Source organism: Xiphophorus maculatus, chromosome 16, assembly GCF_002775205.1.
Source record: "Xiphophorus maculatus strain JP 163 A chromosome 16, X_maculatus-5.0-male, whole genome shotgun sequence".
In the NCBI taxonomy this organism is placed as follows: domain Eukaryota; kingdom Metazoa; phylum Chordata; class Actinopteri; order Cyprinodontiformes; family Poeciliidae; genus Xiphophorus; species Xiphophorus maculatus.
This window is the reverse complement of record NC_036458.1, coordinates 11,523,412-11,550,317: the sequence shown is the minus strand read 5'-3', so window position 1 is coordinate 11,550,317 and position 26,906 is coordinate 11,523,412. Positions and strand designations below refer to the sequence as shown.

General features: G+C 38.0%; 4 protein-coding genes across 8 annotated transcripts; all 4 read left to right on the top strand.

The window, feature by feature from the left end:
- The first annotated feature begins 1,352 nt into the window (after positions 1-1,352).
- Positions 1,353-6,390, top strand: LOC102222607 (synaptogyrin-2-like). Its single transcript, XM_005801450.3, has 4 exons — positions 1,353-1,569; positions 3,562-3,799; positions 4,844-4,977; positions 5,086-6,390. The coding sequence occupies exons 1-4, from the start codon at positions 1,471-1,473 to the stop codon at positions 5,266-5,268; spliced, it is 654 nt and encodes a 217-aa protein (XP_005801507.1). The 5' UTR covers positions 1,353-1,470; the 3' UTR covers positions 5,269-6,390.
- Positions 6,391-7,666: 1,276 nt separating this feature from the next.
- On the top strand, positions 7,667-15,512 carry cant1 (calcium activated nucleotidase 1). 3 transcript variants are annotated; one of them, XM_005801451.3, is made up of 4 exons: positions 7,667-7,771; positions 12,670-13,332; positions 14,306-14,509; positions 14,595-15,512. In XM_005801451.3, the coding sequence occupies exons 2-4, from the start codon at positions 12,693-12,695 to the stop codon at positions 14,963-14,965; spliced, it is 1,215 nt and encodes a 404-aa protein (XP_005801508.1). In that variant the 5' UTR covers positions 7,667-7,771; positions 12,670-12,692; the 3' UTR covers positions 14,966-15,512. The 3 variants fall into 3 exon arrangements, with proteins under 3 accessions (XP_005801508.1, XP_014325173.1, XP_023205406.1); XM_014469687.2 differs by lacking the exon at positions 7,667-7,771 and adding an exon at positions 10,057-10,310; XM_023349638.1 differs by lacking the exon at positions 7,667-7,771 and adding an exon at positions 11,610-11,850.
- A 168-nt stretch (positions 15,513-15,680) lies between these two features.
- LOC102238039 (galectin-3-binding protein B-like) lies at positions 15,681-18,748 on the top strand. Of its 3 annotated transcripts, none has more exons than XM_023348377.1 (6): positions 15,681-15,767; positions 15,904-15,994; positions 16,205-16,408; positions 16,588-16,722; positions 17,073-17,361; positions 17,448-18,748. In XM_023348377.1, exons 2-6 carry the CDS (start codon positions 15,907-15,909, stop codon positions 18,535-18,537), a joined length of 1,806 nt encoding a protein of 601 aa, XP_023204145.1. In that variant the 5' UTR covers positions 15,681-15,767; positions 15,904-15,906; the 3' UTR covers positions 18,538-18,748. The 3 variants fall into 3 exon arrangements, with proteins under 3 accessions (XP_023204145.1, XP_023204146.1, XP_023204144.1); XM_023348378.1 differs by having other exon boundaries at positions 15,687-15,767; positions 15,901-15,994; positions 17,076-17,361; XM_023348376.1 differs by having other exon boundaries at positions 15,687-15,767; positions 15,901-15,994.
- A 1,943-nt stretch (positions 18,749-20,691) lies between these two features.
- On the top strand, positions 20,692-24,993 carry LOC102238299 (galectin-3-binding protein A-like). Its single transcript, XM_023348656.1, has 6 exons — positions 20,692-20,844; positions 21,518-21,618; positions 21,706-21,909; positions 22,077-22,211; positions 23,208-23,499; positions 23,586-24,993. The coding sequence occupies exons 2-6, from the start codon at positions 21,540-21,542 to the stop codon at positions 24,640-24,642; spliced, it is 1,767 nt and encodes a 588-aa protein (XP_023204424.1). The 5' UTR covers positions 20,692-20,844; positions 21,518-21,539; the 3' UTR covers positions 24,643-24,993.
- The last annotated feature ends 1,913 nt before the right edge of the window (positions 24,994-26,906 follow it).

The following is a 26,906-nucleotide window of genomic DNA, read 5'->3' as shown; positions in this document are numbered from 1 at the left end:
CAAAGCCACACTTCCTCTTTCTCTCTTACAGCTGCAGCTTATCTGCAATTAGTGTATGCTTGCTTCTTTGACATGTTCTGTGCAGAGGAAACTACAGAAAAACAAGTTAAAATAAAATTGGTCATGTTTTTTAATTAGATTGGGGTCTCTTATAGCTCTGCAGGTTTCTGTATGTCAAATATAAAGAGATTAACATTTTGTTTTTGAAGTGGCACATTTGATTTTATAATGTTGATGATTTTTATGATTCTGGCATTAAACAGGTTAGTTTAAAGTTTGAACTTTACTCAGTAATTTATGAATAAACTGACTGGGTCCTCCACCGCGACATGTTGTGGTAGTGCTAATATTATCACTAATAATATTGATAACTGTATGCAAAAATGATGACAATATATGTTTTTTTTTAAAAATCCAATCAAATACTTTATATCTTTGTTGGTTTGTTTCCCCTTGCATTCTGAAATTCCTTCGAATCTGCCGCAATGCCTTCATACCTGAGGGCACACTGCCATCCAGTGGTCAAAATCTAGAACTGCAATTCACTTTATCACGCCAAAAGGACAAAGACCAAAATGTTATACAGCACATACCACGTGTCCATGCCAGGTTATGGGCACATGATCTTCAGCAGTTATTAGGTGAGGTGAGGAGTAGGATGCACCCTGGACAGATAGCCAATACATCTGGCAACACAGAGACACGCAATCATACACACCCACCCACGCACCCCCACACACACGCCTACACACATAATGTACAATTTAGAATGTCCACACAATCTGTTTTGTAACACACATGCAGAAAGGCCTCAGGCTGGACTTCGCACCCAGAACCTTCTTGCTACAAGCCAATAGTGTCGCCAATAGTGTCGCCAATAATGTACAATTATATCACATGATATTCAATCGTAATATTAGGTTAGATTTTATGGGCGGCGCAGTTGTGGCACCCTCCTGTGTTCTTCACATAGTAAGCAGTGTAAAAAAAAAGGGTGAGCAGGGGGAGGGCAACGCAACACAAGTGGTTGAAGAAGTTAAGGAAGCCAAAGGTCGATGCTAAAGGTCGACCTTTGTGCTAAAGTGGCTATTGCACTGTTAAATGCAAAAGTGCTTTTGCACTGTTTATTGATTCCTGGAAACATTTATTGATATTTAGACCTTCCTATATTGAAAAATAAGTATAGATTAATTACAAAGATTTTTTATCCGTGAATGGTTTTTGTTGTTGTTTTTGTGTTTGTTTGTTTGTTGTTAATTTTTATGCAACAAAATGCAACAAATACACTTGCTAAATGATCCAATCTGTCCGAGCTAATCCTAAACGCATCAAAAAGGGGGCGGTCTTTAAACAAAAGTTCTCAGGAAGTAGGTTGCTATAGATCGAAACTCCTCCCGAACTTTGACAGAAAGAGTTCACAACTCGTCTTAAATTTGCCTGACAACTTTTTTTTTTCCAGAGCGTGAAATAATGCAGAGCAATGCTTACGGTGCCTCTCTGGCCGGCGGGGCCTTTGATTTCGAGAGCTTTGTGAAGAAACCACAGACTATTCTGCGCTTCCTGAGCTGGGTGAGTGACTTGGACGTTAACGTTAGCAACTGTCAACCTTAAAGGTTATTAACATATGTCAGCTTCCAGGCTTCACAGCGAAGTAAAGATTAAACTGCTTGTTGGCTGTGTGTGCGCTTTGAATTGCACATTAAGCGTTTCTCAAGTATGAGCCGATTATAAGCTTTCAAAAAGTGCCCATAATATGTTTAAGCTGTCGTTAGTTGATTGTAGCTTGTGGCTAGCATGTGCACTGCTGTGTCACTGCAGTAAAAGAGACAAATACAGTACAGGGGGATCAACCTGTACCTGTGGTCCACTTAATGGTTGGAAGCTACACTAATAGTACATAACTGGGAAAGAAAAGAGTAGGGAAACAAAACATGTAGCTCTGCTTCTGCACGTATTGCTGTGTTTTGTGTTGGTAGTTCACTGGAACTGTGAAAATGTCCCAGCGTCATCTGTTGCTGCCTGCCTGCCTTCCTTCCTCCTTCTTTGCTTTTCTATACCAGTGTAGTTAAGTTTTACACAGGAGGAGCATTTCAGAGCACGTAAAAAGGTCAATCGACTTTACACTGATTACTGACTGATCGCGTTTAACAGTTTAGAAAAATCTCAATATATTTCAAAGCTTCAAATGCGTTATTGTTGACGCAGGGAAAGTTGCATTATGCGAGAAATGATGTGTGGGCTCACAATGCAGTTTTTGATTAAAAATAGGGCTGCGTAATTTTATCGATTCTACGATATTTATCAAAATTCTATTCCTCAAAGTATTGATTTTTCATCCGCGAGTATCGATACATTAAATCCCACTTTGAGTTTTATGTGAGACCTGTCATGAATTGACTGCTATCAAACATGACATTTTTTTTTACCCAACTTGCACATGTACATTAAAAATGACATGTAATAAAGCAGCTAGTTACAATTAATTAAGAAATTTAATTAAATAGATAATTTGCATTATCTAACATAAGTCAATAAGACAAAAAAAGGTTCCTTTTCTGCATAACCAAATACACAAAGCCACACAATTAACATTTAAACAAAGCGAAGCAAATGTATAACAAAAACAACATTTATTACACCATCAGTTCAATTAACTCAGTCCAACTCTATGGAACAGACAAAATGTCACCAAAATCACTCTGTCCCTCTAAAATCTTTCAGAAAATCTTAAAAATGTATCTAATCATATTGTTTGCTGAATATTGTGATATATATTGTATTGTGAGCAGAACATCGTGTATAATTTTTTATCGTGAGATTAGTGTGTCGCTACAGCCCTAATTAAAAATGTGTGCAACATTCACAATTGGTCACTTATACCTAAAGTCCACTTGGAGTGAATAATTAGCCCTGCAGTCATGTGCGTGGAATGAAGATAAACCATCTTTATGCTTGAAAACTCCATGCAAAAAGAGTCCAGACTGGAATTTTAACCTGGAAGGCAACAGATCTAACCACTGAGCCACTCTACAGGTTATTCATCACATAACTGGGTATTCTGTTTTAAACACAAAACAAAAAATCCCCCAAACGCTTCATCTTTTGTTTTTATATTTTATATAGGGTTATAAAAAAAATTGCATTTAGTCATTTCTCAAATGTAGGTCAGAAAAGTTCAATTTAAAAAAAAGGATCACTATATAAATGATTGAAGTGAAGGGCTTTGAAAAAATATGGTCGGTGCTCTTAAATTATAAAAAAAAAGCCATACTATGTACACAAATGCAGATGTGAAGAAATAGTAGAGACAGTGAGGTATGACTTTTTTTTATGAAATGGGTACCACTGTAGAGTGACTTACAGACTCGTTCCTCTTTCTTTTTAATAATATATTTGTTAAAACCAGGCAGGAATTGAAACTTAACCAGCATGGTCTGCTGACTGTACTTCTTTGGGTCAGGGAACACACGTGTTCTTTATTGGGTTTTTTGGGGACTTTTTATGGGGCTACACAAGAGGAAGCCTAGCAGAAATTGACCCTGCTTGTTTCTTCTTTCGCAGGTATTTTCCATAGTGGTTTTTGCAAGCATTACAGCTGAAGGCTACATTAACCCACATACAGAGGGAGAAACCAAATGCATGTTCAACAGTAACGACAGTGCATGCAGCTATGCGGTGGGAATTGGAATCCTGGCCTTCTTGGGTTGTGTCATCTTCTTGCTACTGGACGCCTATTTCCCAAACATCAGTAATGCCAAAGAGAGGAAATACATTGTTGTTGGAGATCTATCCTTTTCAGGTGATTGTATTTTTTGTTTTTGTTTTTTTTCCCTTTTTATGTATTTGTATCAGATTAAACAAAAAAGGAGATGCATGTATGATAAATGGTCATTTAGTTTTTGCAAACATCCCAACAAGTTAAAGTTTATCAGCCTGGTTAAATCTACAATTTAAAGGCTTGTCTAATTACAGACCGCTATAGTTCCTTCCTGCCCACAGCCATCTGTATCTCTTCGAAGAACACATTTTGTTTCCCTATGGGATTAAATAAGAGTATTTTTGAATTTAATTGAATTTCTTTCTAAGAAACTTTTCCCCCATCAGTTTTATTCATGTGACTTCTAGTGTTGGCATTATAAGCTGAAATGCATATTTTCTAACATAGCGCTACCTCCGCAGGGAGCAGGCGAACAGCCGTCCCTGGCATTGGCCAGCCACTCACTCCTGTGGGCTCAGAACCCTAATAACAAGTTTAGTAGTAAAAAAAAAAAAAAAAAAAAAGTCATGTTTTTGATTTGGAAGAGAACGCCAAGAACTGTTGCATGATATTAGAAAAGATTATGTGTTAGAAAATACTCATGGCATTGAATAGACTGAACTATATAATGTTGTCTTACTGCATTAGTTTAGTTGCAGACACAGCCCCAAGATGGATAAAATTTAATCCTTATGTATATTCTAATAAATGGTTGTATTAAAAATTTTGCAATTTGGTTGAGAAATACCTTAGTTGACAGATGTAAATTAAGAGCAAATGTTCTTAGTTTACATCACATCTGCCCTCCTAAAACATCTTCTAAATTCAAAGAAGACAGAGTATTATTACCAGTCAACCAAGCAGTTATTTGCAAAACTGATATTGCATACAATTATATCAAAGTGATATTGCTTACAATTATATCAAAATAACGGTACATTTGTGACATATATGTGGTCCTAACATGGAGTGTTCTCACTGTATTTGTGTAAAACATATGGATAAAATAGAAATAAGGTGATTTTCAGGATTTTGTGCCCTACCAATAACCTGATTTTTTTTTTTTTTTTTTTATCTTTTAAACAGGGGCTTGGACATTCCTCTGGTTCATCTGCTTCTGTGTCCTGACCAGCCAGTGGACCAAAACCGACATCGGGTTAGTCAAGGCTGACGCCGCCAGGGCCGTGATCGCATTCTCCTTTTTCTCGATCGTTACCTGGGTGAGCCTCTTGGTCCCCTCAAAGGACTTCACAGAATTTGATCTTGCTAGAATTTGGTAGGGATTGAAACCTCTTACACTTAGTAAATACAGGCATCTCTCTCTACAGGCTCTTTTGTCCTATTTTGCGTTAGGAAGATATCGCCAAGGAGTGAGTGAGTTTAATCAGGATTACACAGACCCCGCCCAGGACCACTCTTCTCCGTACCCGCCTGCCCCGTCGAACTACCAGCAAGCGCCTTTCACCAACAACCAAGGGCCACAGGGGGAGTATCAACCTCCAACTTACTGAAGGACTCGCACACATGAATCCTAATGGGAGGGGATTCTTCTTAAAAAAAAATATATATATATATATAAATAAATAAAAAAATGTGCCAATGGTTTTGTTCCAAATTGGGATTGTCTTCACCACTTCCACTTTTTTTTGCATATGTTTGGGCACTGAGTTTTAGTTTGCTGCATTATAGTTGCACATTGTACGGTGGATGTGTTGTTGTGCTGTTTGACAAACAAATGAAATCTGGAGAGATTTCTTTTTTCCTTTTTTTTCCATGTTCAAAGGTGATTTTTTTTTTTTACCCTTTAGGACAAAGTAAGATGCCAATGTTTATCTTTAAACCAAGACACCTGCCACAGTTTCACAGCTCCTTCGGTTTCAATTTTGTGTACAACTGAGATGTTTTTGTGTCAAATGATAACAAAGTGATTTGAATTATATGTTTCTCGAGAAATGCATTTTGTTTTTTTTAAAAATAGGAAAGTGAAGTTTTTCTTCAAATGTGTTACTGTTCAGTACTTTAGTTTGGTATTCTGATGTTAATGTGCAGCTGTTCCACAACCATAAGTTGTCAGTTTAGCTTGGCAAGTGTTGTTTAATGAATAAGCAAATGCACATGATGTAGTCACAAGTTGTTTTTTTTTTATTTTATTTTTATTAAAATCCCTGCTCGAACTACTGTATTTTCTTTTTTATGATCAACCACTGAAAAGCTTTAATCCTCAAAGATTTATTGTCTTCGATTGGCAGTTTGAGTAATCTTCCTTTAGCTTGGTAGTCATTTTTTGTAAGTTTATAGTTTTTACGTTGATTGTTATCTTTCCTTATGTTTTGGGTTGTTTTCCATTTTGCCCAAACTGGTTGGTGAGCGTGTTTTTAGTTTAGATTAGCAATTCTTAGCATATATTTGAGGCTAAATTTGTGGAAGGTTTTTGATTTTTGGGTAAATTTGAAGACATTTATTATTTTACCTAATCCTGTTTTAAAAACAGATACATGGCAATCCAGTTTTTTTTTTCTCTTCTAGATTACTTTTTGAACATGTTTATTGTTCTTATTAAAATAAATTGTTCAAGTGCCTTATACAGTGTTCTGTATCAGATGGGGTTTGCCAAATAAAAACTTTTCCAGGTTCTCCGGGTCAGCCCATAATTGATATCCTGTGCAGTTACTTTGTGCAAATATTTGAGATGGGATTGTCTTTGTGAATGTGAGGAAACTCCTAAACTGTAAAAGGACTGTCTGTTTTATTACCTGTGTTTGACTACTATAGTTTATGGCTAGAGGAACCTCTTTTGAATGAAAGGAGGCCAAGCATTATTAATAAATTGTGTTTAGAATAACACAATTGGCATTGGTCCAGGCTTCAGTTTTTTTTTTTTTTTTTTTTGGTACATGTGCTTAAATATATATATAATCCTGCAGTTAGATTCCTGTCAGTAACAAGGTCTTTACTGAAGTGGGTGACAGCATGCTAAACAACAACTATTGTAAACTGAGCAGTGGTGTGTAGTAACTAGTTATATTTACCAGAGAAATTACATTTAAAAGTAGTTTTACTATGTCGTATTTTTACTTGAGCGATATTACCATGAAGTATTGCTAAACTAGTGTCAAATGTATCGCTCTTTTTCACATTCCGAGTAATTTCACTGAATGAAGAGCAATATTTTTAACAAAAATGGACCAAAGACAGGTATACGTACACCTACATGTTGATGAAACTTCTTGTTTGTACACAAGCTGTTATTTTTTATATCTGCTGAAGCTGTGCTATTTCTTGTGAATATACAGTACATATTGTCATTGGAAGTACTGCATCCTATTTAACATAATAAATTACCTAAATATTAGTTTAATAAGAAGTTTGAAAAAGAAGTTTCTGCATGACATTGCTTATCTTTTTGCAGAAAACTTATACGTACTTGCGTAGCGCTTCATATGGGTAATTTTTACCTTTACTTGTAAAAATATATTGATGTAGTGCCATTTTAACTTGAGGACAATTTTTGGGTAGTCTACCCTTTCCTGAGACAAAGCAATGCACCTTGTACTACGAAGACTTACTTCCCAGATTAATATTTTCCAGAGAACCTGAATGCAACGCTAGCTCTTGTGCTACGTCATGAAATGGGATTTCCGGCCCTTCCATGAGATCTGAACAATTTGTCTCAGCTCCGTCTGCAGCTAAATGACACTTCGCTTCTGCCAACTTCTGATTTATCGTTATGAGAAATATTGGTCAGATGTAAACATCAATGGCTGAAATTATATTTGTCTTCCAGGAATATTTACAAAAATGTAATATCCAGCGCGATATAACCGAACAGGCATATTTTGTCGGCTCGGTTGAGACCGACACGTCACTTGACACGTTGCTGTCGTCATCGGCAATGATAGGAAGTAGCGACCAGTTTTGTCTGTGTAAGAAAGAAGGAGGAAGCGACGCGACGATGACACCTGAAGTGCTCGAAGCCGCTGGTTGCTGTCACAAGGTGAAGATCTAATATCTGAGGTGAGTTTGAAGGAGGGTGTACGACTTGAAACATGTCAGGTGTCATCTGACTCGTCACAGCATCTTTGTATCTAATTGGTGACTCTGGCAGGACACAAACATAATAACCCAGCTCCAGTCATACGTGTGTGTGCGAGTGTGGCACTCGCTCAGGTCCGTCCCTTCATCTACAAACTGTAAAGGGATACAACATTAACAGACTTCCTTTCTTCCTGAGACCCTCAGTGAAGCTGTTGGAGTTCAGGTGTTGGGTTATTTAACATTAATATCCATAGGTCTGCCTATAAATCAAACGGAAATGTCTCCGGGATACAAAACCCGAAACCTCTTGGAAGCAAAGCCCTCCTATCGGACAAGACCAGATCTATGAAGTTCCTTGCATCACTTCATGTGTCCGATCCTACTTTTAGGAAGTCCTTGGAATCATCAGCTTTAGTGATGCTGCAGTGGTTGTGCATAAAAGCAAATAAAGAAAGAATGTTTACAAACCAATAGCATTGTTTATTACTTTATAGACTATGTCCTCTATTTCAACAGCAAAAATGGTTAATATGATCTAATTTCCTCAGTTTTAAACAGAAAGGCAACAACTGTTTGTTGTTTGATGCCAAAATAATGTGTTACAGTTCTAATAATGCTGTCTATAACATATTCTTACTGTTGTTTATGATATACTGATCTTTTCTGGTTAATTAGTCAGGTGAAATATGCTTTGTCAGTGGGCTGGTTAGCAGACAGTGTTGCTGTAGTAAGAGAGATGGTCGTGCTCATTTAAGTTTCTGTTTTTTTGTTCTTGTTTGCATGTTTGGGAGAGTGAGGCTAAAAATAATAATAATAATAAAAACATTAGGTTATCTTGTGAGCAAGGGAACATTACAGGATCCTCCTTTAAGCCACTTGACATATGGTGTACAACTGAGCAATAATTATTACTTTCATTAATTACTTTTCAGCCACTTCATTTTGGCTGATAGTTACAACACACCCACACCTGCTTTTCTGTGTCATCTGAGGTAAAATAAATACATAAATAAATAAATCTAGTTAATCTTTACATTTTCTGTCTGCAAACAATAACAACAACAAATAAAAATGTCAATACTTGATATTTATGTACCGACATAAATGTGCTCTTAAAAAGAAATAAAATCAAAGTCATAGGGGTTCCCAATCAGCAGCAAGATTTTTTTTTTTAGTAGAGGGCAATATCTGAATTAATGTAAAATCACCTATAGGATTTCAGAGTTGTGCCTTTTATGCTTGTGATTCCTAAAGTTAGTTGCAGGAGGTGATGTGAAAATGGTATCTAATAGATTCCGCATAGGTAACCCGTTTAAGAAGCTTTGATGGCAGAGTATCTCCGTGATGAAAGGACATTTGGATCTGTGTGACCTTCATGGGTCATGCACCGGATTGTGGTATTTCAAGCTGATGGTCAAACCGCTGTCGTGTCTTGTCCTCCTAAAGGTGGGAGTGCAAACTTTTAAGTCTCAATTTGTGCGCATGACAATTTCAAATATGAATTCAGGAATTTAATTACAGATTTTAAAAAAAATACATGCAGAAGTTTTGTTATATTTTTGCTTCTTTCTATATTTTGTAGAGATGCACATGTGTCACTGCGAGTCTGCTCTGACTGGGAAGATCAAGCTTCTGCAGAACATGTCAAACCAGCACAAGTTTTGTTGCATGTTCATGTTCATGTTTTTTCTCCTAACTTGGTTCTGATTGGTCAGTTTTTACCAACAATGAAACCAAAACATTTTATTAATGTCTCTATAGCATATAAAAGTAAACAGACCAGCATGTGCATGTTGGTCTCATCCAGAGTCTCACACATACCCATATATGGATGCAACCGTGTTGGAAATTTGCGTTTTACTGTGTTGTAATATTGCTTGGTAAAAAACTACTGCACTTGGAGGGTTTTAGCTAATAATTTATAAAAACATTTATTGTTTCTCAACTGCCCTTTTTCATATCAGCCTCACTGATTGTGTGTCCATTGATTATGAGCAAGAATATCTTTTTTGACCCAAAGCCTAGAATGACTGTGTCAGTAATTAACAGAGGGTATTATAGGCCAGAAACATCAGCTGTGTTGCTCCAACCCGAGTGATCTGTGGGCTCGGTCAGAGTAATGGTTGCATCACAGCAACTGCCATGTTATGTAAAATCCATTCAAAGATCTGTGTTTGTTTTCTCCTGACCGAGGTACCGCCTTTCCCCTCTCACCTGGTTGTGCTCTTGTTCAGCCTGTGCCTCCCTAACTCCTGTGATTTGGATGGATTACTCTGATGAACGATAGCTGAATGAGCCAGGTTGTTCCAGTGTTGGAGTTGCCCCTTTGGACTGGTTCATAATCTTCCTAGTGTAGGCAGAGTTCACAAGCACTGTGCTGAAATGGCTGCACGTCCCGGTTGCGTAGCAGATCGTCAGTGAGCAGAGAGGGAGTTTGGAGCTCAGATTTGACTGCGAGGGCCTTCCTTAGCAGATTTAATGACTCAGGTTAAGAACTCTGGGGGACGGAGGCGGAAAGGTAAGCTGTGTTTTTCCAGCTTTCAGTGGAGGTGGGCAGATTTGTCGGTGTGGCCCCTGATGTTGAAAATATAACGGGCTGCTTTTTGGCTGAGGTCCCTTGTATGAAAGGGTCTTTCAGATCGGGGTCTCGTCTTGGTAAAAATGCCGCATGCCCTCAGGCTGAATTAGTACTGGAGTAAATCGAGCTTTAATGTTACAGGCTCTCTAAAACATGAAAGCACACATCCATTTTTGAGTTTCCTTGTCATTGTTTACTGAGATGAAAGGTTACAGTAGTTTATGGGCTCTTTCAGCAGCTTTCTGTGGTGCGTCATGCCTTGTAAATAAAAAAAAAAACCCGAATCAAATTAAGGCTTCAACCTTTGTTCAGGTCATTAAATCTTTATGCAAGTGAGAAAGAAAGAGAGCTTATTGAATGACGTTTTTTAAAATCATGTCTGTGGAGGCTATGTATGTAAATGTAAGTACGGATCTATGATTTCTTTTTTCCCTGAGGTACAAATGCAATGTGAAAAAGGCCTATTTCTCTTAACCATTTTTCAAAATGGGAAAGACAAGAGAACTGGTGTTAATCTTAATCCCAAGAAATTGCTATAAGAAAACAGCAACTCATCTCACCGGATCCACACATACAGATAGAGCAAGAAATAAGACGACTTAAAATAACTATTGCTGGTGGAGAAAAGTAAGTTAAATTTTAAATAAGACAGAGATTACTTGTGATTTCGCCATTTGGTTGTAGTGTCGTAACGCACGCAATGTGTTTTGTATTGTGGATGTGTGAGGTATCCATGATTCTAAAGATAAAATGCACTTAACTTCATGTCATTCCACCTGTTCTGTGCTTTGCTCAAAGTAGGTGGCTGTATTTTTAGATGATTATTAGATGCTCTTTCTTATTTATTTTTTTTCTTAGGTCTTTGGAAATTTTATTTGTCAGGATTGAGCAACAAACTTGATACCTAGCAACAGACTCCATACGCAGATTGCTACTACAGAGCTGCTGAGCAACAAGTTGGCGATAATTTGAGTCTCCATTTGAATATAGAAAATCAATTATTTGACGGTTTAGAATCTTTCCATATCTATTTCTGAATTCTAAAACGTCTTTGTCTTGCGCTACAAATCCATACAACAGCTGAAGAGATTCCTTGGAGAACCAGTTTTTTTTAAAACCTCAGTCTCTCTTAAATCTTTTATTTAAATAACATTGAAAATCTTACTTAAAATTTAATATGTATAATTGAAAGAATCAGTAAAGTCTAAGTGAAAAAAGATTAGTGTCTGCTTTTGGACCTTGTAATAAACACACCTAGAGCTGTATTTCCTGATTTTCCAGTTAGAGCCTCTGATTTATATTATCTCTTCCTAACGTCCACGCAGACAAAGCACATTGGTGGCTATTCTGATGTTTGCCCCGCCCATAGCTGGTTTTCTTCCTGCTCCTGGTTATGCTTTAACAACCACACTTGTGAGAGCGTATAATAGAGAAAAAGTTAACTGAATACAGTCTGAACTAAAGACTCAGAAAGAAGGCGGTGAGTAATTAACTCGTATTCGTGTTTTGAAAGGAGGTCTGAATGAAACGTATTTGTTAGTAACTTAATGACAACAAAATCAGTTTGCTTTCCTGACAGTGGAGCAGTAAATATAGCACTTTAGAATGTAGTGATCCACTTTACGTGAAGCACATTTTATTTGTTTCTCTATTGTTATTAGTTCTAAATATGTTTTTAGGATTCATAGGAACATCTTGTCCTTTCACCTGTTGGTTGCAAATTAGAAGTTGGGCCCGGTTTCTTCCTGCCGTTGGTATTTGAATTGGTATATTTTTAAGGATGGTAAGCAAGCAAAGCAATAAGAGTAAAACTTGTGGAACCAGAACAACCTAGCCATTCACTAATTGTAGTGCCACGTTATACGTGCATGTTAATAAATTAGAATGTCCTTGAAAAATAAAGTCATTTAAATAACTCATTTCAAAATGTAAAACTGGCATTTATTATATGTTGTGTAATATATGAAAAAGTGTTAATTTCTCTTCACTTAGAAGAATATGGCATCAGCTAATGTATAGGATATGAGCAATCAGAAAAGGATTTCTAATATGCAAATGTCAGACTGCTGTTAAATCAATTTATTTTCAATCAAAATGTGGTTGAGGTTCCTTTTGTGAGAATTACAATATTATTGCAGCAGGTAATCACTTCTGAAGAAACCAAATTTTTGAGTTGCTTTAACTAATTATATCTCAGTGTGATAAATCTGAGCTTTGTTTTGTTGACCTGTACATGCAGACCTTTTGATCATGTCTTTTTAATGCCAATTTCTGAATTGTAATTTGTCCTTTTGCATAGGTCGCTCTCGGCCTCCGTCCTCCATGTCTGCTCCTCCAGGCTACACTCGACTGGAGCAGAATGAGCCCATGAACCCTTTGCGTATATCTGTAGGAGGCCTCCCCATGCTGACTACCATGGCCAGTCCCACCGACCCTCGGTTCCGGCTCAAGTGGAGGCCCATCGTGGCCGTGGCCGCATCCCTGGCCTTGGTTCTGCTTCTCCTCATGCACTTTTTTTCAGGCCGCTCATACAGCTCGCAGGGCTCGAGACCCTGCCACGGCAGCGCAGTCAGGGACACTGATTCGCAGTACAACGACACCTACCCTCTAACTGCACCTGAGCGCACATCGCAGGGAATGCGCTACCGCATCGGGGTTATCGCGGACCTGGACACGAACTCTGCCAGTGAGAAGAAGCTGACGTGGTTCAGCTACATGCGGAAGGGGCACCTGCTGGTGTCGCAGAGTGGAGACAAGGTGGCGGTTGAATGGGACGCCGACAAAGTGGTGCTGGAGAGTCACCTGTCAGAGAAGGGCAGGGGCATGGAGCTTTCTGAATTGGTGGGGTTCAATGGAAAACTCTACTCCGTCGACGATAGAACGGGTATCATCTACCATATAGACAGAGACAAGGCTGTGCCCTGGGTTATCCTGCCTGATGGAGATGGGAATGTTGCCAAAGGTATAAGAATGGACTTTTTATCAGGCAGTACTTTGACAAGGTTTTAAACATAATCTCAGTTTTTTTAGTTGGTACCTCCAAGAACAAATGTTGCATCCTGACCTGTTAACGTGGTCTAAATTAATAGTTCCCCAGAATTTCTAAAGTTCTTTCAAGGTTTTTGTTTGGAAGACGTCCAGAGAGTCATCAAACAAGATCACTTTAAAATTTTGCATAAAATTTCTTTGGAAGAAGGAGACTATGCTTTACATAGAACCACATTCACATTTGTACTGTACACGGCAACTTGAGGCCTAGAATTAAACCTGCAACCTGCTGATTGCAAGACGGCTACTCTACGCACTGAGTCACGATTGCAGAGATATACACGTCTGAATTTATTGTTCCTTTTTTCTAATTTACAAAGAGTCAAAATGATTAATTCTGGGTCACATTCAAACATACACACTCACCCTCAAAATATTTGGTTAAATGTTGCTTAAGTTGTGCCTCAACCATGTGGTTTTTGTAGCCATCAGCAAGGATATTTGAAGAGTTTTTGCCTTTAATGTACATTTGATGGGTTCCTGACACAGTCGTGGCCTCTATCACTAGAGTCCACAAATTCTGAACAGATTGGGGGAACGTTTGATTTAGTCAAAGTTAAATTTGACCATCATCTAACAAGTTTTGATATCAGTTTAAGATCATGTTGCAATACCCAATTTTGTCTGAGTTTATACCATCTGACCTAAGCTGTCTCCCCAAGATGAAAAAAACTGTATTCAGAAAAAAAAACAGGAACTTTCAAGTTTCAAGCTTGCAATAAACTACACCAGACTCTATAATGAAACCAGTTTAGCATTGTCATGAAATAAAGCTGCTGATCTACACTGTAATTGATACTGTGCAACTTGACTATTAACTTGCAGCTGCCCACAAGAACAATTCAATTAAATGTCAAATTAAATGTAGTTGTGCTTTCGCTTGGCAGGGTTTAAAGCTGAGTGGCTGGCAGTGAAGGATGAACACCTGTACATTGGTGGCCTGGGGAAAGAGTGGACAACCACTGAAGGCGAGTTTGTCAACAACAACCCAGAGTGGGTGAAAGTGGTGGGCTTCCGGGGTGATGTGCAGCACGAAAACTGGGTTCCCAGGTACAAATCTATGAAAGTAGCTGCGGGAATTGAGCCGCCAGGTGAGGAAACTCTGTTTTTTTTTTTTTATCCAATCGACTTCTGGCTCTCTTCTTTACTTCATTCACACTTCATTCATCTCCACAGGATATTTTATTCACGAGTCGGCCGCCTGGAGCGACACCTTACAGCGATGGTTTTTCCTCCCACGTCGCGCCAGCAAAGAGCGCTACGAGGAGACGGCGGACGAGCGCCGCGGGACCAACCTCGCCCTGAGCTGCTCGCCCGATTTCAAAGACATCAAAGTGAGCCGTGTGGGGCCACATATCCCCACGCACGGTTTCTCTTCATTCAAGTTCATCCCCAACACAGATGACCAAATCATTCTGGCACTCAAGTCAGAGGAAGACGCGGGAAAGATCGCGACCTACATCACGGCCTTCACTCTTGACGGACGCATTCTCTTACCCGAGACTAAGATTGGTGATGTGAAATACGAAGGTTTAGAGTTTATATAGAAGGCTTAACGATGGAGACTCTTAGTCTTGAGGCCACTGCACTGTTGAAGATTGTTTACAATCCAGACACTGTTGGACTTGACACACTTGCTGCTTCCTGGAAATCCATCACTAAAGCCCTTGTAGGGTTGTCTTCATTGCAGACAAAAGACTTTAAGACTTAGTCTGCAAAAAATGTTTGTCTTGTGAGTTTGGGAATTGTGTAAGACCATTTGAGCATTGTCAGCTTGTTTTCTGGAAGATGAAATGTGGCTTTTGACAGTACTGTAGCCTTTCTTGTAATGAATGTATACATAGGATTGATTTATGAAGCTGTGAGGTTTATTTTCTTTTCAGTAAGTAATGCAAATTCATGCTCGCACTGTACACTCTGAACATTGTTTTTCTCTTCTTTGCTCCAATGTAAACACTCTGAACATATTTTTTTTGTCTCAACAAAATCTGAAGGATGTTTTTTTTTTTATAAAACTGGAATTCGCTGTATGGGATATTTTTGTTTTATTTGTATGGAACAGGTGGGGGGGCTCACAGTAAAATATTGATTCTTCTTCCAAGAGTCTTGTCTCTTTACTTCGAGTGTGCATGTGACAGCCAGACACTTCTAGCAAGACTTGGTCAATAATAAGTTGTGTCCTCAAATAACTTTCAGATCCACTAACAGTTGTGCAACAGTTGGCTTTTTCTGTTTTGCTGCAAAATGAAACTCAGGGGAGAAGGTGGGAGTAGCCGACTGCAGCGACAGTATATATTCAACGTTCCCCCTTTAGCTGGAGAGTACAGTGGAGGCTCAGAGGTGGCAAAGGTAGGTGTTTGTATTCAATATAATGACTTGATATACGGACATTTAGCATTATATATTTATATAGTGTGAAAGAAATTGTTTACTTAAATCCCAGTCGATAATGTGTTTATCATATTTCTATTTTTTTCGACAGTAGAATATGGACGTTTTCCCACAAAATCTACTTGTTGCTTTCGTCCTTTCTCTCCTGTATGTTTCTGGAAGAGCATACAGACTTGACATTCTAAGTAAGTCATCGAAATGGTTTGTCATTCATGTTAAGAAAACATTTTTGGTAGTCATGAGAAAGGAAAAGTGCTTTTGTGGGTAAATAAGTAATTGTCATGCATGTGCTGTAGGATGAAAATGCTCTGGCTATTCATGAGCTGAGGGTAAACTTCAGACTCTGTGAATATTTGTTTAACGACGCTATGTGTCCTTGGACTTTTTGCTTTTAGAGAGAAACTCTGAGCCAAATGAAGGCAATGTGAGACTGTCTGGTTCTGAAAGCCCTTCAGAGGGCCGTGTGGAGATCTACCATGATGGGATATGGGGAACAGTGTGTGATGACAACTGGGACATGGCTGAAGCCCAGGTGGTTTGTCGTCAACTCAACTTCCCTGGAGCCAAATCAGTTGTGATTGGGAAGGACTATGGAAAAGGTGTCCTGTACTTCTTTTTTTTTCCTCCACAAGATGGCAGTAAAATGATTCCCATCAATAGAGTGCTGTAATTTCAGTTCAATTCATTTCTCCATTTAGGTGTGTTTGGTATTGCTAAAAGATTTATTTTAAATCTTTTTTATTTGTTTTTTTTTCTCCATTTTTAAAAATCATTTTAGCATCTGGACCCATTTGGCTTGATGAAATTGCCTGTACAGGGAAAGAAAAACAACTTGTGTCTTGCCAGTTCAGTGGCTGGGGAAAAACTGACTGTACCCATAAAGAGGATGCTGGAGTTATCTGTGAATCAAGAAGTAAGTTAGAAAATTTATTCCACACATATGTGGAAAAATATGTATGTTTTGTATCATCTAACTGCTGCTATTCATTCTTTTAAAGACTAGGTTGAATTTAACGATATTTTCAATATTCTAGTGGGCACCATGTCTCCATTATGCTTATCAGAATTTTTTTTTGTGTTTCACAATGTGCTTAGTGAAGCTCGATGTTATGCTCAGTAGCGGTCCTGTCATTCTGTATGGGCCTGATCTTGTTTTAAAGGCAATGGAAACATTACCAGAGTCTTTAAGGCTAAAGAACAGTTAAAGAACAGCTGTATTTTCCTGCACTTCAAATGCTCTTTGTGATATCTGTTTGCTTCCAGATGACGTGACATTAAGTGGCTCTACACATTCACTGGACCACAGCATCGGCCTCTCTGGTGACCTGGGTCAAATCTTTGACAGTGGTACCGCTTGTGATTTCCTGATCACTTTCCAGACCCCCAATGGAAACAAAAAGGATGATGGGACCGAAGAGATGATTGAGACTACAATTTGTGCACACAAAGCGATCCTCATGTTATACCCGTACTTCAGTGCTTCAGCGGGGGCAAACAACATCACAGTGACTGTCAGCAGACCCTGCCAGTCATATTTTACCTCTTTCATCAGGTATGCTGAAGTTAATGTGTTATTTTTTTCTTCTTAAATCAATTAATTCTTGTTTTAAACAGATTTCCCAATCTCTTTATTGACAGGTACCTTTACACCCGTAAGACTGAAATCAGCTACTCCTCTGCAATGTGCCTCCACCAGCTTGCTTCAGACTTTGGAATTAACCAACTAATGGAGGACATAGGTCGACTGTTTTCTAATATCCTCCCAGATGATGCTTCCTTTCACTCCCAAGTTTCACTTTACAAATATGCTGTGGAGTCAAAGGACTTGGTCCTCGAGGAAAACTGTGTCCAGTACATGGCCTGGAATTTCCAAAACCTGACCAGTTCTCCTGTTTGGCCTGAGCTTCCTGTGGAGCTCCTTCGTAGCCTTCTCACTCGCTCAGATTTGGTGGTTGCCGATGAGTATTTTTTACTTCAGACACTGGAAGACTGGATCACAAACAATGGCAGCTCCCTGAGTTCAGAAAAGCAGACAGACTTGCTACGTCTCGTTCGCTTCCCCATGATTCCTGCTGAGAAGCTGTATGAGCTGGAGACCAAATCTCTTCTCTTCAGTGCTCACAGGGATCTATATCGTGACAGTGTCTTGAAAGCATATCAGTTCAATGTTCTACTCTACAGTAATCTGACCCAGTTAAAATTAGTCAAAGAGAATAATGATTACAAGCCCAGAATCTACACAGGTGAGACCTGGAGCATTGCTATTAACCCTTTGGCAAAATCTTCGTCATCTCAAAGTCGAAACCGCTACGAGAATTATGGCTACCGAGATAGTTATGGTCGTTACGGTGGTTATTACCCAAATCCTACTGCATCCCCTAACAAGCAACTGAGCACACCTCTCCACAACAGCCTTCTGTTTAAGAACAACATGATCACGTGGGAGGCAAATATTTTGAAAACCCAGAATGACTGTTCATGGCGAGGTTTGCGTTGTGAATCATTTCCTGCAGCCCGACTGGCTCTCCAGAACCAGTATCAGTCTACGAGCGGTGTTCTTTTTCGAAACCGCCTCCTGCTGACGTGCCAGAGCAAGTACGTCTGTCAGATCCAAGGGTTCAAAGGCGACCTGGCTTATGTGAATACAAATGATACCCAGGTCCTTGCCTATCCCTGTCCTGATGATAAGTACACTTACACATTTGTAGTGAGACCAGAGTATGTGTGATCCAATGAAAAGGGAGTTTCATAAAATAATGACCACGAACAGAGCAATTGCCTTGTATCAATAATTATCAGCTGATTCAAAGCCAATTCAAAGCATTAAATGATTTTTTTCAGTGATTCCTATGATCAGTAATTTCTATAATACATTTTTATATATCTGTTGTATCAATCCATTATATATTTTTTGTTATGGAGAAAAAATAAAGCAACAACAAAACCTTTCTGAGTCTGAATCTTTTTAATGTTCTAGGAAATGTGAAAAGGAACTAAAAGCCTGATTCATAGCTGCAGTACAGTTAACTTTTTTTTTGTTTATTGTGGTCCTGATGCTTTGCAACAATAAATCCTGGGTTTAAATCCCAACCTAGGCTTTTTCTGCATAGATCTTGCATATTATCACCATACATGTCTGGATTCTCTCTGGGTACTTTCACTTCCTCCTGAAGTCCAAAAGCACACCTGTTGGGTACAGCTTTTGTTGCCCGGATTCTCCCGGTACACCACATTTTCTCAGTTGGTAAACATGTGAAAAATGATGCAGCAACACTTAGATTACAGTCACATTAATTGTTTTCCCGAAATAAAAGATATGAGACCAATACAGATGAAAATTGATTGGTTAGAGGAGAAGAACAGAACATTTAAAAGTAAGTAAGAAATATATATTTTTACCTGTGTGTTTTGTATCTAGTGTAACAAAAACTTGCAAAAGTTCAAGTGGCTGTTAAAACAATCTGAAAGTGAAAAATAGTTTCTGTTATTCTTTGAGCCTCATCAATAATTATTAAGTGCATGTCACTATATGACATTTCCAGTAAGACTGTGTTCTGCTTGAACATAGTGTTGTTTTTTTTTCCTCATAAACTGAAACGTGGGATATTCCCATGGGGTTGCGTTTTCCCAGCAAATTATTTTGTTTTATTGCCTTCTTACATTTTCGCTTCTCATAGTCATCAATTCACAACAACATTTAGGTTTGCATGCCAGGGCAAGTAAGCAAGGAGGCAGTACACAGTGGTGGTTTTAGATGGAATGGCCTATAGATGTGTAGCAAACTGGTTGATCACATGCAAAAAAGGATGTTGGCTCTGGGTGTTTAAAAATGACGCCACAATTATAGATCTGAGGGGGATAGGATTTTGTCCTGCAATCGGTGGGTTTTAAGTTCCTCTGCCCGTCTCTGTCATTGTGTCCTTGGGCAAGACCATGCCTGTTGGAGGGGTTTACTCAGTCAACACAGGACCAGGATTTGATTGATTTACCCTCTATGAAATATACACCAGGCTGATATGTTATAAAGGTCTGTGAGAAACTGCTTTCCCCCTTTACAGATCAAATTTTCTCTAGGGTTTTTGGTAATCTTGAATCTTTCACATCAGGACAGAGTATGTTTCTCAAACAGCCTCCTAACATGTTTTGACACGACCACAAATGGTAGTGGAACCTCTTGATTGATCGGCTTTTCTGTGAGTAAAATTAGCAGAATATTATCAGAGTTGACAGGTAATTCAACATGTTATATTTGAAAAACCGTAGCCATAGTTCACATAAGAAAATCCTTCCACTGTTATATTGACAACATGACTAATGACTAATATTGACAACACAATGAAACAAGGATTTGCCTTTCTAAGGGACTGACATGTTCACTGACACAGATATTTTCTTTTCAGACATGAACAGACGACTTTGAAAAAGAAATTGGTTTTTGCAAGTAATCAATGCTGTTTTTATGACTTGTTCTGAGAATGCACTTCATGTTTAGCAAATGCTGAGAATGATTAGATTAATGCGCCGCAGCAAATGAGAAAAGCTTTACATTTTCATATTTGCATTTTAAGCTATATCCTATTGAAACAGTAAGACATGATAATTGAACAATTCATTTTTTTTAGTTATTTCTCTAAATTTGTTTAAGTTTTAAGAAATTTCTAGTGTTACAAAAACTTCCCCAGGTTAAAGTGGCTGTTAAACCAATCTGAAAGTGAAAATAGAGTTTGTTATTTGTTGAGCCTTCTGAGTAATTATTAAGTACATGTCACTACACATTTCCAGTACAACATTTTAAGCAAGACTGTCATTAAACAGGTGTTGACGGCTCTAAACTGAAACACAGCGGCTTGACTTTAATAAATTCACTAAAACAAATTGCTGGAAAAGCAGAGGGAGTGGCAAATCTGGTGACAGAACATACATATTTGACATCCCTCATTATTAACCACACTTTCACAGGTGAGAAGGGGAGAAGTTTGAACTGCAGAATTGAAAAGAGAAGCACCTCCAGAGGATCAAAATCAGAGGGCTGAAGGTGGGTATTGTTTTATAGGGCAGTAATTTATTATTTAGTCTGGATATCCTTTGTCCAGTGCAGTAAGACATAGAGAAAAAGAATGTTGAATTATTTCATTTTTACTTTAACTGAAATGCAATTGTCAGAAAATGTCATAGAGGTTTGTATTTGACTTTTAATTGGATTTTTTTTAATCCTTCTGCAAGCTTCAGAAAATGATCGTTTTTCATTTATAACATATGCATTAGTAGCTAATGAGCATTAGTCAAGATATTTAACTTTAAAAAATCAAAATCCAAAGAAGGTTAACGCCTCTCACAAATGCCAATTCCTTCTCAATAATAGCAGGTATGTACATCATGAATAAAGTATTCAAATTTGTTTGTCCTATTTTTTATTTTTTTTACATTTCTTTAATCTGTCTTATGTATGTGCTACAACTTCTGCCAACAGTGCCTCTTTTTTGAAGCAAACACTGTACATATTTTAGAATATTCCTCTTGATCCAATTAAAAACATCTGAGCATCAGACACCAATTTAATGCATCTCCCCTTTAAACCACCTTGTTTCAATATGTTTGGGGTAAAAGAAAATAAGTTTTGTGAAAGCCGTATGTAATAGATCCATTTCTTAGAGATAATTTTAAAAATTACATCTAAATGAATGATTCTCTCTCTTTTTTCTTTATAGATTTCTACATTAGAGTTTGGACATGTTCACAAAACTACTTATTGCAATATTTCTTGCAATTCTGTATTTCTCTGAAGGAGATTGTGTGCTCAACAATCACAGTAAGTCACTTAAGTTCTTTGATGCATATTGGCTTACTGAATGACAGATACTTGTTTTTCAAACCTCTATCTGATCTTGCTAAATAGAAAGCAGCTGTGAGCCAAAGGAAGGCGATGTGAGGCTGTCTAACTCAAGCCTCCCCTCAGAGGGCCGTGTTGAGATTTACCATCATATGCAATGGGGATCAGTGTGTGACGACAATTGGGACCTGTCTGACGCCCAGGTGGTCTGTCGTCAACTGAACTTCCAGGGGGCCAAAGCTGCAGTGACTTGGGGACACTTAGGACAAGGTACCCTTTTTTTCCAGTCATAGATGGCAGTGAAAAGAGAGCTATCTATGGAGAGTTGTAACTTCAGAACTACGTTTAAACTCATCTGTGGTCATTTTTGTCATTTCTAGAAGATTTACAATTATTAAGTAGTTAATAATTGTTATTCTTTTTTGTCATTAATATAGCACATGGACACATTTGGCTTGATGACGTCGAATGTAGTGGCCAAGAGCAACAGCTTGTGTCTTGTAGATCCAGTAACTGGGGAGTACATAACTGCAATCATGAGGAGGATGCTGGAGTTATCTGTGACACACAAAGTATGTTAACTCTAATATGGAAAAAAAATGTCTTTCATTTCACCAAAATCTCTTTTTCCACTCGTTTAAAGAGTAAGTAGATGCAACACTTGGCCACATCCATCTTTGTGCTGCCCTCTGAGTGTGTACACAAACCGTTAATAAACAAAACTGATCCAATTCTGACCCCTGGTGGACGCCATAAGTAATGTCTAAGCAAGAGGAACAGTAATCACCCAACTTGACAAACTGCTTCCTGTCACAAAGATAGCTCTTCTTCCAGTTTGACATGTTGCCCCTATTGACATAACGTTCATGTTTGATTCGTGATTTATGGTGTCAAAATTACAGTTTGTTTCTGTTTTTGTCAATGAATTTATCTAACTGCTTATTAAAGAGAATTTTCTAGAATTTTGGAGAACCCAGGTAGTTCTCCAAGTCACACGTGGTTCATAAAGGCGTGTTAATTCCCAGTCTTATACAGAGGTACAGTACGTGTTTTGCAACTTTCATTTTGTTTGGAAATATACCAGTTTGAAACAGTAAGATACAGAAGTAATAGTTTAGAAATTCCCTCAAGAATCTTTTTAAGGTCTAGCATGTATCTATATCATCACAGTCAGTACGTCTTAGTTGTAAATTTAAAAGCAGATTAAATTATCACTTTAACACTCACTGCTGTAAGGAACACTGAACTCACATTCCTGTCTAAGAAAGTGTTAACTTCCTCTACAGATGTTGGTGGATTAAGAATTTCTTCTGCCCTCTCAGTACCAATGCTTGGAATACATTTTTCATGTAATGAAGCTAACCACTTCATTAAATGTTATAATTACCATTATCTTTCAATGAAATATATTTAGGCTGTTTTTAACAATTTTTGATCACTGTGTTCTAGATTCCTTAAATATTATTTTATTTATTGTTTAATATTTTATGAAAGTATTTTTTTCTAGCTGTTCTTATGATATCATAAATACATTTCTTGTATATGTTTTTTGCCTCTTTGGTTCTCAGATTACGATAGCACCCAGAGTGACTCTATACACTCTCTGGATCACAGCACCACCCTCTCAGATGATCTCGGAAAAATCTTTGACAGTGGTACCACTTGTGACTTCCTGATCGCATTCCAGACCTCAACTGGAGCCAAACAAGAAGACGGCGTCCCAGACGAGACTATGACTACAATCTGTGCACACAAAGCTATCCTCATGTTATACCCTTACTTCAATGCTTCAGTTGGTGAAAATAACATCACAGTGACTGTTAACACAACCTGCCAGTCATACTCCACTTCCATAATAAGGTAAGCTGAACCTAATTTATGTCTGTGTGTTTATTGTGTAAGCACTTAGTTCTTTTGGAAATGTTTCATAATCTGTTCCATTACAGGTACCTTTATACTCGTCAGATCAATGTGACCTATTCCTCTGCAATGTGCCTCCATCAGCTTGCTTCAGAGTTTGGATTAAGGAAACTGTTAGAGGATGTAGGTCAGGTGATCTCTAAAAGTCTCCCCAATGATGCTTCTTTTTACTCCCAAGTTTCACTTTACAAATATGCTGTGGAGTCAAAGGACTTCGTCCTCGAGGAAAACTGTGTCCAGTACATGGCCTGGAATTTCCAAAACCTGACCAGTTCTCCTGTTTGGCCTGAGCTTCCTGTGGAGCTCCTTCGTAGCCTTCTCACTCGCTCAGATTTGGTGGTTGCCGATGAGTATTTTTTACTTCAGACACTGGAAGACTGGATCACAAACAATGGTGGCTCCCTGAGTTCAGAAAAGCCGGCCGACTTGCTCCGTCTCGTTCGCTTCCCCATGATTCCTGCTGAGAAGCTGTATGAGCTGGAGACCAAATCTCTTCTCTTCAGTGCTCACAGGGATCTATATCGTGACAGTGTCTTGAAAGCATATCAGTTCAATGTTCTACTCTACAGTAATCTGACCCAATTAAAATTAGTCAAAGAGATTGATGATTACAAGCCCAGAATCTACACCAGTAACACCTGGAGTATTGCTATTGATTCATCAAAATTGTCATCATCACATCAAGGGCTAAACCAGTACAACTATCATTATTACTATGGCCTATACTCCAATAGCATTCCATTATCATCAGAAAAATTACTTCATACATCTCTCCACAGTATTGTTGTATGTGAGGACAACAAGGTCACCTGGGCAGCAAATATCTTCAAAACCAGTAACGAGTGTTCAAGGGAAGGTGTTCATTGCAATTCACTTCCTGCAGCAAGGCTGACTCAGCAGAACAACACTTTGAGCCGCAACATCAGCTTTGATAACCGCATCCTGCTGACATGTCAGAATAGGTACATCTGTCAGATTCAGGCCTTCCACAGTGACATGGCTCACATTGATCAGGCTCTTGTCTATCCCTGTCCTGACGACAATTACATTTACACATTTGTGGTGAGACCAGAGTTTGTGTGATCCAATGACAGGAAATTACATAAAATGATGATTTCGGGTTGCTGTGGTGGCACCGGGGTTTAGCACAACCCACATAAGGAGGCCTTAGTCCTTGACGTGACCGTCACAGATTCGGATCCTGGCCTGGTGACCTTTGCCACATTGTCTTCCCTCTCTCTTATTACCTACTTTCCTGTCTGGGCACTTAAAAAAATGATGATTACAAGTTGTATCATACATTGTGTTATTAATCTTTAACTGATTTAAATCAAATAGTAAATTTGCTTTTAAATGTTCTTTTCTGTCCCTACAACCAATCATTTCTACAATTTTCTATTGTATTTCAATGAATTTCAGTATCATATCTTTCATTTGGGGAAACAATTAAAGTGATTCAAAATGTCATCAAAGTGTTGCTGCTTCTTTTTTTATGTGCTTCAGGAAATTTGAAACTAAAAAGATTAGTTTGGGAACAACATAGTAGATTTTTGGCTCACAGCGCAGTAAGGAAGAGGTGGTGGATCAGACATTGGCTCTCAAACATGAAACCGCCCTTTTGAAAATTTTGCAATGACCTGTTTGGAAAATCATTTTAATGCTTTTTTTGCAATGTGGTCATTTTTCCTTTACAGCTCAAGTTAAGTATAAAATGATTTGAGGTAAAAAAATAAAAAAATACAATAAAAGAAATTAAAATAAAGCTACAACAATCGATGGGAGGAATGTGCCAAATGTGCCAACCTTCAGTCCTCTCATGTTCTCACCCACCATCACCTATAGTGACTGGTACCATGTTTACCTGTCCTAATAATGTTATTATACAAAGGTATCAGTGAGGAAAATTATAAAAGGCCTGTTTCTCTATGACTGAAACACATAATCCTGCTCATTGATTTTTTTTTAAAGTGAGGAAAGTTATAAATAATACTGGTTTGTTTAGGCCCAAACACTTGAGCTGTCTGCCAGAAAGCTGAAGCTGAACAGTTTTCTCCCAATGAATCATCAAATCTCCCAAGGCAGTTACGCTTTCAACAAACAGAGGGTAATTTTTTTCACATTCCTAAATTTCAGCTACACACAACCGAGTCTTAAAGTCTCACATACATGCATGGACATGTGGTTTATAAAGTCAGAAAACTGTGACTAAGTTTTCTGACTTAGTCAAGATTTGTTGGCGACTGCAAAAACTTCCGTGCAACAAAAAGGTGATCCTTGTTTATGCTTAACTGATTCATGATGGCTCCACCAGTCTGATGTAAGCTAGCAGAAGTGAATTAGTCAGAGAGAGGAGAGAGTATTGGATGTGAGGAATTTCTGTTCAGAAACTTTTTACCATAATAAAAAGTTCAGATATTTCATTATAGGTTATCATTTGGGTATGACTAACTGTTTATCATAATTTAATTCTTTACCCACAAAATATTTCTTTCAACAAGTCATGACTGTTTATTTGTCTGATTTGCTCCAAAATTGTGAAATTCTCTTGAGTGGCATTTATGAACATGACTCTTTGCATGTAGTTTCATCACTTGAACTCCAAAATTTCTCAATTTTCCAAGCTGGCTACAACAAAACTCAAACATGTGAAAGAACACACCCAATAACAAACAACACAGTTTGTAGAGATGAAAAGGACTCATAAGGCTTTATGAATCCCTAGATGCGAGTGACAAACATTCAACATATTTAAACAAAAGACAATATACTGATAAAAGAAACAGAAACAACACAATGTTTAATGCAATAATGGCACAGTATAAAGCAAATATAACCCCCCTTTAGAGGGTCATGTCAGCAATGAATCTTTGGAATGGCAACAAAATACCAACCTGCTCATGAGAACAATAACAAGGAGAGTAACAAAATGTATTAATGCAGAAAACGTTTGCTATTCGCATTCTGTCTTGCATTCACGTGTACCAAATCTGAACACTTGCGGAATGTTTATTGTAACTAAAATATGGAAATGGATGATTATTTTCAAAACGTGGCAAACAAAGATGCAAAGACTTGTCTGCAGCTAATATAATATTATATAATATTACTACATTTTGGAAAATTAAGGCTTTGTTTTCAGCTAATGTGAAGATGAAAAAATCAGCCCAAACAAAAAGTTTGTTCTGATTCAACTTCAGACAGTCAGAAATAAAATTCTCTTTTTATTTGTTGTATGTAAACTTCTGATTTCAACTATAAGTCACCCCAGCGCATAAATACATTACAGAGAAAGTGCTGCATAATTAGCTCCCACTATAAGCACCATTATACAGGCCTGGAACACTTGT